This window comes from Pan paniscus, chromosome 1 (assembly GCF_029289425.2).
Source record: "Pan paniscus chromosome 1, NHGRI_mPanPan1-v2.0_pri, whole genome shotgun sequence".
Classification (NCBI taxonomy): Eukaryota; Metazoa; Chordata; class Mammalia; order Primates; family Hominidae; genus Pan; species Pan paniscus.
The window spans coordinates 173,993,420-174,010,090 of record NC_073249.2 but is presented as its reverse complement, the minus strand read 5'-3'; the positions used below and the strand labels follow the sequence as shown (position 1 = coordinate 174,010,090).

The 16,671-nt window shown below is 45.0% G+C and overlaps 1 protein-coding gene across 11 annotated transcripts in view; it reads left to right on the top strand.

The window, feature by feature from the left end:
* Positions 1 to 2,982: 2,982 nt before the first annotated feature.
* ZYG11A (zyg-11 family member A, cell cycle regulator) overlaps positions 2,983 to 16,671 on the top strand; it is a 76,934-nt gene continuing 63,245 nt past the window's right edge. For 5 of the 11 annotated variants that reach the window (XR_008619919.3, XM_055092690.2, XM_055092687.2 and 2 more), the window contains exons 1-2: positions 2,983 to 3,384; positions 14,897 to 15,062. Coding sequence is in view for 9 of the 11 variants with exons in the window: in XM_055092690.2 (XP_054948665.1) it covers positions 3,295 to 3,384; positions 14,897 to 15,062 (256 nt within the window). In the remaining 2 variants the exon portion in view is untranslated. Of the gene's footprint in view, positions 3,553 to 7,323; positions 7,422 to 14,896; positions 15,063 to 16,671 lie in introns of all 11 variants that reach the window. The other 6 variants (XM_055092674.2, XM_034965380.4, XM_055092678.1 and 3 more) reach the window with 3 other exon arrangements.

Below are 16,671 nucleotides of genomic sequence, written 5' to 3'. Positions count from 1 at the left end.
CACAGTTTCCCTTTTGTCGCCCAAGCTGGAGTGCAATGGCACAATCTCGGCTCACTGCAATCTCCACCTCCCAGGTTCAAGTTATTCTCTTGCTTTAGCCTCCCAAGTAGCTGGGATTACAGGCGCCTGCCACCCCGCTTGGCTAATTTTTGTATTTTTAGTAGAGACAGAGTTTCATCATGTTGGTCAGGCTGGTCTCAAACTCCTGACCTCAGGTGATCCATCCACCTCGGCCTCCCACAGTGCCGGGATTACAGGAGTGAGCCACCACGCCTGGCCAATAACAATAATTTTAAAAGCAAAACCGCTCTGAAGGTTATTTGCCCACAAGCAGCACTTGGCTCCTGGCCTTAAAAATGCCAGGAGAAGACTGACAATCAGGCCACCGCTTTGTGCCCATGACAGAAACGGCAAAGCCTATTTTTTAACTTTTATTTATTTTTTAAGAAAGGGAGTCTCACTCTGTCGCCAGGCTGGAGTGCAGTGGCATCATCTCGGCTCACTGCAACTTCCGCCTCCTGCGTTCAAGGAATTCTCCTGCCTCAGCCTCCCGAGCAGCTGGGACTACAGGTGCACACCACCATGCCCAGCTAATTTTTGTGTTTTTAGTAGAGACGGGGTTTCTCCATGTTGGTCAGGCTGGTCTCAAACCCCGACTTCAGGTGATTCACTCGCCTTGGCCTCCCAAAATGTTGGGATTACGGTGTAAGCCACTGCACCCAGCCACTTTTATTTACTTATTTTTACTTTTTGCAACAAAGTCTCGCTTTGTCACCGGGGCTGGAGTGCAATGGCGCAATCTAAGTTTACTGCAACCTCTGCCTCCTGGGTTCAAGCAAATCTGGCTCAGCCTCCCAAGTAGCTGGGATTACAGGGATGCGCCACCCTGCCCAGGTAATTTTTTTTGTATATTTTTAGTAGAGATTGGGTTTCACTACGTTGGCCAGGCTGGTCTTGAACTCCTGACTTCAGGTGATCCACCCATCTCGGCCTCCCATAGTGCTGGGATTACAGGCATGAGCCACCGTGCCTGGCCTCATGTGTTACGTTTTAAATTAATTGGTTTAATAATAAGAGCTTAAATAAAATATTTTGTCAGAAAAGTGAAAAACATAATGCCTTTTATTTAGTTCATGTGACTTGGGTAATCTTTGGGAAATAAAGATGGGTTTAAAGATTATTGATAAAATACAAATGTCTTCAAAATGTAAACATGTGGTCAAAATTATGTTCAAATATTAGGTTTGCTAAATGCTTTAAGGTCATAAACTGCTTCCTTGGCTTTTGAAAATTGTTTAACTTGCCTGTTTCCAGCTCGGTAAGGCCTGGGACATATGCAGTTGGCCACACCTCTAGGTATGCTGGAAATAGTCAAACCTTATGAGAACATAACTTACCAGGTTCTATATTAAAGTTAAAATTGCTGAAATTCACACTTCAGCTGTAATAGGAAATATCCTCTCCATTGGGCAAAAGCCGAGGAAATGACTGTAACTTTCCTTCATCCTCGTCATTTACATAGGGCATACCCCAAGTAGAGGGTATTTAAACTCCCAAAAATTCTGTAACGGGGTCTTTGAGCCCCAATGCTCGGGCCCACTCCCACATTGTGGCATTGTGGAGTGTACTTTCATTTTCAATAAATCCCTTCATTCCTTCCTTGTTTGTGCGTTTTGTCCAATTCTTTGTTCAAGACACCAAGAAAATGAACACCCTCCACCGTTAACAAAAGCATATTGGCGGGGGCACGGTGGCTCACGCCTGTAATCCCAACATTTTGAGACGCCGAGGCGTGCGGATCACCAGGTCAGGAGATCTAGACCATCCTGGCCAACATGGTGAAACGCTGTCTCTACTAAAAATACAAAAATTAGCCGGGTGTGGTGGCGCGTGCCTGGAGTCCCAGCTGCTTGGGAGGCTGAGGCAGGAGAATCACTTGAACCCAGGAGGCGGAGGTTGCTGTGAGTTGAGATCGCGTCACTGCACTCCAGCCTGGGCAACAGAGCGAGACTCCGTCTAAAAAAAAAAAAAAAGCATATTGATTGGACTTGCAGTAAGAAAACTCAATTTTGACTCCCAGGTTGGCCACTCATCAGCTGGCCAAAAAACGTGTTGTCTATTCAACCTGTCAGTTCTTCAGTTTCCCTGTGAGAAAAATGGGGATGATACCTACAGCACAGGATTTTTTTTCATCTTGTAGTAAGTGGATTAAATAAAAGAATAAATAAATGAAAGAAAAGCATTAGGCAAAGTACTTAAAAATAATTTTAACATCTGAATCCAATCCACTTATCAAGGACTTACTATGTAAAAAGCATTGTGATGTGTTTTACATACATTATTTAATCCTTACTTTAACTCTGTGAGATAAAGCATTCTCATTCTATTTTACTGATGAGGAAGTTGAGCTTCAGAGACATCAAGAATCTTGCTCCAGGTTCTCAAACACTAGATGGCTGAGCGGGCATTCTAATTCAGGATTCAAACTCCAAGGCTCATGCTCTTGAGAACTTTCCTTTTCCAAGGTATTGCTTTCTCTTAAATTAGCTAATGTGTACTAACTTGTGGAGTTTCTTTCCTGGAGAAAGTTAGAAGGGTCTCTCGGGGTTTCTTTCTTGGAGCAGGTTATAAGGGTCTTCTCGAGTACTTTTTAGGTAACAAGAAAGCTAAATAGATTTTTTGGTAGATACTTGCCAATATTTTGTATTCGTTTTATATTTGATTTATCCAGAGACTCTAAGGAGTTGAAACAGAGAGGACCGTTAGAGAGGCGCTGTTGCCAGATTTTCAGGGGCAAAGTCTTTGAAATATATATTTTAATGTATGAAAGCTTTAAAAAATATATACATATATAGAAATAATGAATATATATGTGTGTGTGTGTACACATATATATACAGTATTCCCCAAACCTACACAGCCGGTCCTCGGGGCATATCCTCTCAAGCCCTGAGGTGCAGGGCTGGGAAGGAGTGGGTGAGCGGCTGGGTCGTGGCAGGTTGGTCTGGGGAGGCTGGGGAGGCGGGAGGAGAACGGTTGGCCCCGGCAGCGGCCTGTCGGGGGGCGGGTGGGGCTAGGAGGCCGCCCGGGGGGTGGGGTCTGCGGCGGGCCGGCCCCCGCGTGCGCGTCGCCTTGCCGGGCATTTCAAAAGCTCGCCGGCAGGGCGCGGCGCTAGCTCCGTGTGCCTCGCAGGCGTGGTGGGCGCGTCCTGGCAGCCGCCCGCCTGGTTCTCGCGGGATCCGGGCCCCGGCTCGACGCCGGCTCTCTTTTTGACGCCCCGCCGCCGGGGTTGCCATGGTTCATTTGTTGCACCCGGGCCACACGCCCCGGAACATCGTCCCTCCTGACGCTCAGAAGGATGCCCTGGGCTGCTGCGTGGTACAGGTGAGCACCGGGGTGCGGGCGGCGACGCGGACCTCGGCGCCACGTCCAGCTCCGGCGAGCGCGGCGAGTCTCCTGGGACGCTGCCGAGGCACTTGCTGGGGAGTGTGGCCCGCGCGGGGCTGCGGTCTAGATGCCGAGCCCCTTCCAGGCGCAGGCGTCGCCGCGGAGGTGCGTTGTCGGGGGAGGCGGCCTGGGCGCCGCGGAGCGGGGGGGCTTTTCTGCGCCCGGCGAAGCGCGTGGAACTTGCGCCCTGAGGCAGCGCGGCGAGAGCCCAGTCCCAGAGACCGGGGCGAGCCTCCTCAGGATTCCTCGCCCCAGTGCGGGCTGCTGTGAGCTTAGACGTAGGTGCAGGGCATGCACTCGGCTTGGCCTGTAGTGGACGGTGTTTTTGCAGTCATGAAGCCAAACGCCGCAAACCTTGACCGTTTCCCCACCCGTGTTGTGGACGCGGCGCCCCGCGGAGGCGGTGACCCTTTGGCCGTTACCACCTGAGGCCTTCGGGCCCGGGGCCGGGCGAGTAGCTTAGTCCGGCTGGGGGAACTGGAACCCGAAGTCTGAGATTCTTTCAGTTCCGCGCGTCCGCCCCCGTCCCGCCCCCGTCCCCGTCCCGTCCCCAGCCTTTGCCGAATGCCTGTTACTCTTAGCTCTGGACAAAATGCAAACCCAAAGAATGTGTGTTTAGCGCCTGCTGTGTGTTAAGTGTCGCCTTTCTTTTCTTTCTTTCTTTCTTTCTTTTTTTTTTTTTTTTGAGACGGAGTCTCGCTCTGTCACCAGGCTGGAGTGCAGTGGCGCGATCTGGGCCCACTGCAACCTCCGCCTCCGGGGTTCAAGCGATTCTCCTGCCTCAGCCTCCCGAGTAGGTGGGACTACAGGCGCGTGCCACCATGCCTGGCTCATTTTTTGTATTTTTAGTAGAGACGGGGTTTCACCATGTTGGCCAGGATGGTTTCGAACTCCAGACCTCGTGATCTACCCGCCTCGGCCTCCCAAAGTGCTGGGATTACAGGCGTCAGCCATTGCGCCCGGCCAAGTGTCGCCTTTCTAAAGCAGTCTGGTAACCTCTAGTCTTTTGTAGGCTTTGCTAGGCTCCATTTTACCTATGTAGGGAAGTTGGGAGCTCTGAAATTTGGTTGACTTGCTTGTGAACTTGAATTTCACCTCAGGTGTTCAGACCTCTGGCCCCACTTTGGAAAAGTGGCCCGCCAAGGGCCACCCATGGGGAACTCGAGGGATTGAATGGTGAAGGCTCGACCCAAAATTTATGGAGAGAAGGAAATGTTCTGATTAAGGTTGTGCTTTACATATTAACGCCTTGTTGGAAGACTTTGTGCCCTGCAGTGATCTAGCCTGTAATCTTTTGAACTCATTTAGAAAAGTTATATAATTTGTGGATTTGTAATTAATGGAAAACTTGGATTTTTTACGTGTGTACTAGCATCGTCTCAAGCACATTTTTTCCTGCTTGGAATCGAAACAAGATTTCTTTACAAAAGTACTCACACCCATTTTCTCTGTCTAGTTCTGGGTATATCTCATTTTCTTTGTTAAGGATTTTATTTATTTTTAATTAATTATTTTAATTACACAAATATTGCATGAATACTTTTTTCCCTATGAAACATACATACGATTATTTCCATTTATGTCATTTTAACCTTCTCTTAGCAATGTTTTGTAGTGTTTAATATAAAAGTCTTTTCACATTTTGTTAAATTTGTTCCTGTTCTTGATACTATTGTAAATACTTTTTTTTTTTGAGACGGAGTCTCCCAAAGTGCTGGGATTACAGGCATGAGCCACCGTGCCCGGCCAGCAAATACTTTTTAAAACTTTATATTACCTTGTGTATATATAAGAATACATAAAATTGATTTTTGTATATTGATCTTGTATCCTACAGCCTGGCCAAAGTCACTTAGTTTCTTTATTTTTTTGTAAATTTTTAAAGATTTTCTACACAGTCATGTTATTTTCTTTTTATTCTTTTACTTTTTTATTTTTAATTAAGATGGTGGTTTCCCTATGTTGTCCAGGCTGGTCTTTGAACTCCGGCTCAAGCAATCCTCTTGCCTTGGCCTCCCATATCCTTTCAATTTTTTGCTTCATGAATTTTGAAGCTATTAGTAAGTTCATATGCATTTAGGAATGTTAATTCTGCTTGATGAATTGGCCCTTTTATCATTAAGAAATGTCCATCTTGATCTCTAGCAATATTGTCCAGAAGCCTCATTTTTTCTGACAGTGTAGTCACTCCAGTTTCCTTGTGTCTAGTGTTTAACAACTGTCTTTATGTTTTAAATTGCGTCTCTTGTAAACAGCAGTCTTGCATTTGTATGTAGCCTAATGGTCTGTGCTTTTTTTTTTTTTTTTTTTGAGACGGAGCCTTGCTCTGTCACTCAGGCTGGAGTACAGTGGTACAATCTTGACTCACTGCAACCTCCGCCTCCTGGGTTCAAGCGATTCTCTCGCCTCAGCCTCCTGAGTAGCTGGGACTACAAGTGTGTGCCACCATTCCTGGCTAATTTTTGTATTTTTGTAGAGACAGGTATTTTTGTAGAGGCGGGGTTTCACCGTGTTGCCCAGGCTGGTCCTGAACTCCTGGCCTCAAGCGACCTGCCCACCTTGACCACCCAAAGTGCTGGTATTACAGGCGTGAACCACTGCACCCAGTCTTTATTTTTGAATTTTTTTTTTTTTTTTTTTTTTACAGAGGACAGGAAAGTAAACATTTTAATTTTTTTAATTAAAAAATGTATTTTTTTAATTGATTTTTGCAGGGAGGAGAGAGTCTCACTCTGTTGCCCAGGTTTGAGTGCAGTCTGTGATCATAGCTCATCCTCCCTCCTCAGCCTCCCCAGTAGCTAGACTATAGGTGTGCACCACCGTGCCTGGCTGTTTTTTATTTTTTGTAGAGGCTGAGTCTTGCTTTGTTGCCCAGGCTAGTCTCAGACTTCTTGCCTCAGCCTCCCAAAGTTCTGGGATTCCAGATGTGAGCCACTGTGCCCGGCCATTCTGTGCTTTTTAATTAGAGTAAATATAATTATCAGTATTGTTGGGGTTAAGTCTACTGTGTTGCTATATATGTTCCATTTGTCTTGTTTTTTCCTTTTCTTTTGAATTATTTAGAAAATACCATGTTCTCTTTTGACTTAGTAGTTCTCTCTTTCTCTCCCTTTCTCCTTCTTACTCTTTAATAGTCACTCAAAGGTAGCTGTTTTCAAAGTGTGGACCCCAGGACCTCCAGAATCCCATCTCTTCCATTAGCCCGCCTATTAATGAAATTTGCAAAAATGTAAAACAGTGCTGCTGTTCTCAACTAAGCTAGTTTTTAATTCTTTTGGAAATTATGGCTTTTTAAATTTATATATATATATATATATATATATATATATATATATATATATATATATATATAAACAGAGTCTTGCTCTGTTGCCCAGGCTGGAGTGCAGTGGCATGATCTTGGCTCACCACAACCTCCGCTTCCCGGGTTTAGCGATTCTCCTGCTTCAGCCTCCTGAGTAGCTGGGACTACAGGTGCACGCCACCATTCCTGGCTAATTTTTGTATTTTCAGTAGAGATGGGGTTTCACTATGTTGGCCAGGCTGGTCTCGAACACCTGAACTCATGATCCATCCACCCTGGCCTCCCAAAGTACTAGGATTACAGGCAAGCCATCGCGCCCGGCCAATTATGGCTATTTTAAAAAATGTTATCTATGTTAACATGCTCTGAGTTTTTAATTTTTTCTACGTGAATTAATGTGTATTTTAAAGATTGCTAAGATTTAATTTTTAACGTGGTATATGTTGATAGATATAACCCAATTTTTAAGAGTGTAGAGTGGTACTAGGACCAAAAAGCTTGAGAGCCACATCTCTAGGCTTTAAAATTACATTTTTGTCTGTTCACATTTACTTTTTTTTTTTGTCGCCCAGGCTGGAGTGCAGTGGCGCAATGTCAGCTCACTGCAAGCTCCGCCTCCCGGGTTCACGCCATTCTCCTGCCTCAGCCTCCCCAGCAGCTGGGACTACAGGTACACGCCGCCACGCCTGGCTAATTTTTGTATTTTTAGTAGAGACGGGGTTTCACTGTGTTAGCCAGGATGGTCTCAAACTCCCGACCTCAGGTGTTTCGCTGTTGTTGCCCAGGCTGGAGTGCGGTGTCGTGATCTCGATCTCGGCTCACTGCAGCCTACGCCTCCCAGGTTGAAGCGATTCTCCTGCCTCAGCCTCCTGAATAGCTGGGATTATAGATGTGCACCACCACACTCGGCTAATTTTTGTATTTTTAGTAGAGACAGGGTTTCACCATGTTGATCAGGCTGGTTTTGAATTCCTGACCTTGTGATCCGCCCACCTCGGCCTCCCAAACTGCTGGGATTACAGGTGTGAACCAGGGTACCTGGCCTAATTTTGTATTTTTAGTAGAGACAGGGTTTCTCCATGTTGGTCAGGCTGGTCTCGAACTGCCGACCTCAGGTGATCGGCCCGCCTTGGCCTCCCAAAGTGCTGGGATTCATGACATGAGCCACCGTGCCCAGCCTGTCATTTTTTTTTTTTTTTTTTAGCTTAAAGAAATTTTAATATTTCTCATAGCATATGAGCTGGCGACAAGTTGTCTCTGCTTTTATCTGAGAATATATTTCATTTTCATATTTGAAAGATGTTTTCATGGATCTGACAGTGTTTCCCCTGTACTGTACTTTGTTTTTTTTTTTTTTTTTCCTTGGGACGGAGTCTCGCTCTGTTTCCAGGCTGGAGTGCAGTGGCGCGATCTCGGTTCACTGCAACCTCTGCCTCCTGGGTTCAAGTAATTCTCCTGCCTCAGCCTTCCAAGCAGCTGGGACTACAGATGTGTGCCACCACGCCTTGCTAATTTATTTATTTATTTATTTTTTATTTATTTTTTTGAGATGGAGTCTCGCTCTGTCGCCTAGGCTGGAGTGCAGTGGCGCGATTTCAGCTCACTGCAAGCTCTGCCTCCCTTGTTCACGCCATTCTCCTGCCCCAGCCTCCTAAGTAGCTGGGACTATAGGCGCCTGCCACCATGCCTGGCTAATTTTTTGTATTTTTAGTGGAGATGGGGTTTCACCATGTTAGCCAGGATGGTCTCAATCTCCTGACCTCGTGATCCGCCTGCCTCAGCCTCCCAAAGTGCTGGGATTACAGGCGTGAGCCACCGCGCCCAGCTCTTCTTGTATTTTTAGTAGAGACGGGGTTTCACCATGTTGGCCAGGTGGGTCTTAAACTCCTGACCTGGTGATCCGCCTACCTTGGCCTCCCAAAAGTGCTGGGATTACAGGCGTGAGCCACTGCACTCGCCCGACATGCTTTGTTTTGGTGACAATTCAGTGATCATACCTTTTTTTTCTTCTGTGTCCACTCCCCCATCATAAGCTTTTTCTCATTGTTGGTTTTTAGAAGTTTCCCATGTTGTGCTTTTTTTGTTTATTCTGCTTTGGGTCTATTTTGCTTCCGAAATCAGTGGGTTTATATCTTGTATCTGATTTGAACTTAAAAAAATAAAATGACATAAAATAAAGGCAGACTGGGTCTTGCTTTGTTGCCCAGGCCAGTCTTGAGCTCTGGTCTCAAGCAGTCCTCCCACCTCAGCCTCCCACACTTTGTATTTTTAGTAGAGACGGGGTTTCTCCCACACTTTGGGGAACTGAGGTGGGTGGATCACCTGAGGCCAGGAGTTCAAGACCAGCCTGGAGAATCTCTACTAAATATACAAAAATTAGCCAGACGTGATGGTGAATGCCTGTAGTCCCACCTACTTGGGAGGCTGAGGCACGAGAATGGCTTGAACCTGGGAAGTGGAGGTTGCAGTGAGCCGAGATCATGCCACTGCACTGCAGCCTGGGCAACAGAGCTAGACTCTGTCTCAAAAATAAAAATAAAATTAAAAGTAAAAAAAATGGAGACATCAAATTTATTTTACTATTCTTTGTACCCAGTGAATTAATTAACTATATTTCAATATAGTTAAACCACAAAGCAATTTTATAGGTTCCAAGTATAAGACGTTGTCCTTATTAAGTATTTTTTGTTAAAATATTCTTTCCCAATTCTTTTGGAGTTTCTTTACTTCTTTTTCTTTTTTTTTGAGACCGAGTCTCACTCTGTTGCCCAGCTGGAGTGCAGTGGCGTGATCTCACCTCACTGCAACCTCCGATTCCCTGGTTCAAGAGATTCTCCTGCCTCAGCCTCCTGAGTAGCTGGGATTGGGATTACAGGCACATGCCACCACGCCCAGCTGATTTTTGTATTTTTAGTAGAGATGGGGTTTCACCTTGTTTGCCAGGATGGTCTCAATCTCCTGACCTTGTGATCTGCCTACCTCAGCCTCCCAAAGTGCTGGGATTACAGGTGTGAGCCACCGTGCCCAGCCTCTTTACTTTTTTTGACACCAAGTCTTGCTCTGTCGCTCAGGCTGGAGTGCAGTGGCGCGATCTCCGCTCACTGCAGCCTCCTGCCTCCCGGGCTCAAGGGACTCTCATGTCTCAGCCTCCTGAGTAGCTGGGATTTACAGGTGTGCGCCAACATGCCCAGCTAATTTTTTTGTATTTTTAGTAGAGATGGAGTTTCACCATGTTGGCCAGACTGGTCTTGAACTCCTGGCCTCAAGTGATCTGCCTGCCTCGGCCTCTAAGCGTGCTGGGATTACAGGCGTGAACCACTGTGCTGGCCTAGAGTTTCAATTATACATTTCTTTTTTTTTTTTTTTTTTGAGACGGAGTCTCCCTCTGTCGCCCAGGCTGGAGTGCAGTGGCGCGATCTCGGCTCACTGCCAGCTCCACATCCCGGGTTCATGCCATTCTCCTGCCTCAGCCTCCCGAGTAGCTGGGACTACAGGCACCGGCCACCACACCCAGCTAATTTTAAAAATATTTTTAGTAGAGATGGGGTTTCACCGAGTTAGCCAGGATGATCTCCATCTCCCGACCTCGTGATCCGCCCGCCTCGGCCTCCTAAAGTGCTGGGATTACAGGCGTGAGCCACTGCACCTGGCCTCAATTATACATTTCTAACAGGCTGCTTAAGATTGGTTAAGAAGTGCCTTAATTGGGGCACCATGGTTTTCAACTTTTTTCCCAACCTTTTTCTGTTTCAGTTTGAGTCATTTCTATTGTCCTGACTTCATCTTTAGTGATCTCTTATTTTGTAGTTCTGATCTGCTGATAATCCTATCCGCTGTTTTTTTCTTTTGAGACATAGTCTTGGCTCTGTTGCCAGGCTGGAGTGCAGTGGCACAATCTCAGTTCACTGCAACCTCCGCCTCCTGGGTTCAAGTGATTCTCCTGCCTCAGCCTCCAGAGTAGCTGGGACTTACAGGCGCAAGCACTGCTACGCCCAGCTATTTTTTTTTTTTTTTTTTGAGACGGAGTCTCATTCTGTTGCCCAGGTTGGCGTGCGGTGGAGTGATCTCAGCTCACTGCAACCTCTGCATCCCAGGTTCAAGCTATTCTCCTGCCTCAGCCTCCCAAGTAGCTGAGATTACAGGTGCCTGCCACTACACCCGGCTAATTTTTTGTATTTTTAATAGAGAAGGGGTTCACCACGTTGGCCAGGCTGGTCTCGAACTCCTGACCTTGTGATTCGCCTGCCTCAGCCTCCCAAAGTGTTGGGATTATAGGCGTGAGCCACCGCGCCCAACTTCTAACTTTTGTATTTTTAATAGAGACGGGGTTTCACCATGTTGGCCAGGGTGGTCTCGATCTCCTGACCTTGTGATCTGCCCGCCTTGGCCTCCAAAAGCTCTGGGATTACAGGCATGAGCCACTACATCTGGCCTGGTGTATTTTTTCAATTCTAGACGTTTCCTTTTGGTCTTTTTCATATCTTCTGTTTTTCTGTTGATTCCATATTTGTTCTTTTATTGTGTTCATGTTCTGTTTTAAACCCACGAATTATAATAGCCATTTTAAATTCCTGTCTGTTAGTTAGGTTATTTCAGTTATTTTGGGATTTGTTTCTATTGACTTTTTTTTCCTGCTTCTCATGTCTGATATTTTATTGTAAGGTGAACTTTATGGATGCTACTTTGAGTGTCTATATATATTTTGCAATTCAGAGACTTTAAATTTTTTTTTTTGAGACAGGGTCTCATTTTGTCATCCAGGCTGGAGTGGAGGGGCACAATCACGGCTCATTGCCTCACTGCAGCCTTGACCTCCTGGGCTCAAGCAATTCTCCTGCCTCAGCTCCCCAGGTAGCTGGGACTCAGGCACACCCTACCACATCTGGCTAACTTTTTCGTATTTTTTGTGGAGACGGGGTTTTGCCATGTTTCCACATCTGGTCTTGAACTCCTCAGCTCACATGATCTACCTGCCTTGGCCTTTGATGCTGGGATTACAGGTGTGAGCCACTGTGCCCAACCAGGAGACTTTTCATATATGTGTGCATATATATGTAACCATTACCACAGTCAATTTATTCTTATTATTATTTTTGAGACAGGGTCTCACTCTGTCACCCAGGCTGGAGTGTAGTGGCGCGATCTGGGCTCACTACAACCTCTGGCTCCTGGGTACAAGCGTTTCTCCTGCCTCAGCCTCCCGAGTGGCTGGGATTACAGGCACGAGCCACCACACCTGGCTAATTTTTGTATTTTTAGCAGGGACAGGGTTTCAACATGTTGGCCAGGTTGGTCTCGAGCTCCTAACCTCAAGTGATCAGTCTGCCTCTGCCTTCCAAAGTGTTGGAATTACAGGTGTGAGCCACCATGCCCGGCCCACAGTTTATTTTATTATTTATTTTAATTAATTTATTTATTTTATCTTACTTATTTTTTATTTTTTGAGATATAGTCTCACTCTGTTGCCCAGGTTGGAGTGCAGTGGTGTGATCTCAGCTCACTGCAACCTCCACCTCCCTCGTTCAAGTGATTCTGCTGCCTCAGCCTCCTGAGTAGCTGGGATTACAGGCACCCGCCACCATGCCTTCCTAATTTTTTTTTTTTTTTTTTTAATGATGGAGTCTCGCACTGTCACCCGGGCTGGTGTGCAGTGGCACAATCTTGGCTCGCTGCAACCCCCGCCTCCCGGGTTCAAGTGATTCTCCTGCCTCTGCCTCCCGAGTAGCTAGGATTACAGGCGCCTGCCACCACTCTCGGCTAATTTTTTGTATTTTTATTAGAGACGGGGTTTCACTATGTTGGCCAGGCTGGTCTTGAACTGCTGACCTCATGATCCAACCACCTCAGCCTCCCAAAGTGCTGGGATTACAGGCGTGAGCCACTGTGCCTGGCCAATTTTTGTATTTTTGGTGAAGATGGGGTTTCACCGTGTTGGCCAGGCTGGTCTCGAACTCCTGACCTCAGATGATCCACCCACCTCATCTTCCCAAAGTAGTGTGATTACAGGAGTGAGCCTCTGCACCTGGCCCGACAGTTAATTTTAGAGCAACTTTTTTTTTTTTTTTTTTTTTTGAGATGGAGTCTGTCACCCATGCTGGAGTGCAGTGATGCTATCTTGGCTCACTGCACTCTCTGCCTTCTGGGTTCAAGGGATTCTCCTGCCTCAAGGCTCCTGAGTAGGTGGGACTATAGATAGGCATGTGCCACCATGCCTGGCTAATTTTTTATTTTTAGAACAGGGTTTTGCTATGTTGGCCAGGCTGGTCTCAAACTCATGACCTCAACTGATCCACCCGCCTTAGCCTCCCAAAATGCACGAATTAACAGCTACCACACTTGGCCAGCCTTTCTATTTTGTAGAGGAGAAAGGCATTTTTTGCCTTACGATAGGGTTATGTACCAATAAAACCCTTGTAAATTTAAAATATTCTAAGTCCAAAATGCATTTAAGACACCTAAACTATCAAATATAGGTTAGTCTGGCCTACCTTAAATGTGCTCAGAACTCTTACATTAGCCTACAGTTGAGCAAAATCATCTAACACAAAGCCCATTTCATTATAGTGTTGAATATCTCATGGAATTTATTGATACTGACAGTGAAAAACAGTGGTCATATGGGTACTCACTGTAAACATACACAGTTGAAAGCACTCTGGGCCTGAAGAATGTTTGAAGCATTGAACTAAAAGTTAATTGCTGGATTATGGAGAAGCTACATCAACAGGGTCACCAGTTGCTCTTCTAAGCATTGGAGCCCATTGACACTTGTTGATGGTTTAGCAGGCATAGTGTTCAAGAAGATATCAAGTATTGGTTGTTTACCCTTGTGATGGTGTGGCTGACTGGGAGCTGCAGCTCACTCTGCTGACCAGCATTGAAAGAGTATCATATTATGTCACTAGTCCGGGAAGAGATCAAAACTCAAAATTTGAAGTATGGTTTCTACTTTATACCATTGTAATTCCAAAAATCATGAGTCAGGGACCATCTGTACATGCCTTTATAGCCTCACCTTACTGTCAGTTTCTTACACTTTCATAGGACCTTGACTGTATCACTGTTTGAGGTTGTGAACAGTTTTGAGAATAGACACATGATAATCAATGAATACATATTTTTTGAGTGAATGACCATGTAATCTCTGCTTGGAGTGTCCCAAATGTTGCATTGAAATTGTCAGATTTCTTGTTTGTATTCTTCACTAAACTTTAGCTTTAAAGGGACTAGAACCATGTCTTACCCACCTCTGTATTTTCAGTGGCTAGCACAGAACAGGTGATAAGTAAAGGGTTAAGAGAACTTACTATTGGGGCCGGGTGCGGTGGCTCATGCCTGTAATCGAGCACTTGGGGAAGCTGAAGTGGGAGGATCTCTTGATACCATGAGTTTCGAGACTAGCTTGGACAACAAAGTGGGACTCTATAATAAACCTACAAAAAATTAGCTGGGCATGGTGGCACGGGCTTGTAGTCCCAGTTACTCAGGAGGCTGAGTGGAAGGATCACCTGACTGCGGAAGTCAAAGTTGCATTCGGCTGTGATTGTGCCACTGCACTCCAGCCTAGGCGATAGTGAGACCCTGTTTCAAAAAAAAGAAAAAAAGAACTTAATGTTTTTCAAGATACAGTATGTTCTCTCTGACTGTGGGTTCAGTATATGTGAATTCAGCCAACTTTGGATGGAAAATATTTGGGGAAAAATACCTGCATCTGTATTGAACATGTACAGACTTTTTTCTTGTCATTCTGTAAACAATACAGTATAAAGGGTTATACTGTATTAGTGTTTATAAGTAATTTAGAAATGATTTGTAGTATATGAGAATGTCTGCATAGGTTATATGCAAACATTACACCATTTTATATAAGGAGACTTGAGCATCTGTGGATACTGGTCAGAGAGTTCTGGAACCAATCTGCAGATTTTGAGGCACAGCTGTACAACAGAAAGGACAACAGATTAAATTTTCCATTCAGTTAACAGTTGGAATGAGATGGTTTCGTTACATATAAATCATTATTAGAGTATGAAGGATGTATCTTCAGATACCCTCATCAAGTGGAATAGGTATGGCATGACCAGTTTTATGTTGAATTGTTGCAGATGTATTCTAACAAAGTTTGTTTGGGGTTTTGTTTGCTAGGAAGAGGCATCTCCCTACACTTTGGTCAACATCTGCCTGAATGTCCTGATTGCTAACCTGGAGAAATTGTGTTCTGAAAGACCTGATGGAACACTGTGCCTTCCGGAGCATTGGAGTTTCCCTCAGGAAGTAGCCGATCGATTTCTCAGGGTGATGACTTGGCAAGGTAGTGATAAGGCTTCTCTAAAGTCAGCTCTTGCAGTACTTTACTATTTGAAAAGCACTTTTACACACAATTTCTATTGTGATTCTCACAAAGTATTTCCATTTCATTTGTCTGGAAGTTGAGACTCACTCTTTCTGGGATTCCATGATGGAAATTGTCTTCTAGGCTAGCCCTGCTATTGACTTGGTTTTCCACTCTTCACTTACTAAGTTATCACTCATCCATCTGCTCTCTAGCTTTCTTTTTTTTTTTTGAGACGGATTTTCACTCTTGTCGCCAAGGCTGGAGTGTAGTGGCACAATCTTTGCTCACTGCAGCCTCCGCCTGGGTTTAAGCGATTCTCCTGCCTCAGCCTCCCGAGTAGCTGGGATTATAGGCGCCCACCATGCCTGGCTGATTTTTGTATTTTTAGTAGAGACGGGGTTTCACCACTTTGGTCAGGCTGGTCTTGAACTCCTGAGTTCAGGTGATCCGCCTGCCTTGGTTTCCCAAAGTGCTGGGATTACAGACATGAGCCACTGTGCCCGGCCTGCTCTCTAGCTTTTTCAAAATGCTCTTGCTGTAGTCTTGTTTACCATTCTTTTCATTATGGTTATGAGTCTTACCTCCCATTGTAGCTGGGCTTAAAGAACTCCACTAAAAAAATAAAGGAAAAAAAAGGACATTTTATTATTTATTTATTTATAACCTGGGATTACAGATGTGAGTCACCATGTCCGGCCATAATTTTTGTATTTTTAGTAGAGATGGGGTTTCACCATGTTGGCCAGGCTGGTCTCAAACTCCTGACCTCAAGTGGTCTGCCTGCCTTGGCCTCCCAAAGTGCTGGGATTACAGGCGTGAGGCACCGTGCCTGGCCCATAATCAATTTTAGAACCTCAAACTTTCCATCACCTCAGAAAGAAACCTTGTGCCCGTTATATTTTACTTCCCTTTTCCCACATCCCTCCAGCCCTAAGCAACCACAAGTCTACTGTCCATCTCTATGGATTTGCCTATTCTGAACATTTAATATAAATTAAATCATCCAATATGTGGCCTCGTGTGCCGAACTTTTTTCATTTAGCATGTTTAAGGCTCACATTGTGCAACATGTATATCTGTACTCGTTCCTTTTTATAGTCGCATATTCTACTGTATGGACATACCACATTGTATTTATCTGTTTTTCGGTTGATGGACATTTGTGTTGTTCTCACTTTTGGGCTATTATGAATAATATGCTACCAAAAAGATATGTGTACAAATTTTATTTTTAAACTTGAAAAATTTATTCTAAACTTTCTCTGCTCCATATGAATCTGCAGGAATGTGTAAGAGTTTCTATGTGGACATAAGTTTTCATTTCTCTGAGTGAAATTGCTGGATCAAATGGTAACTCATTATCTTTTTGAGGAACTGCCAGACTATTGTTTGTGGCTGTACTATTTTACATTCCCACCAGCAGTGTCCAAGGGTTCTAATTTCTCCACGTTCTCACCAAGACTCATCTGACATTTTGATTATAGCCATCCTAGTGGACGTGAAATAGTATCTGTTGTGCTTTTAATTTGCCTTTCTTTAATGACTTATGGTGTTGAGCAACTTTTCATGTGCTTGTTGGCCATTT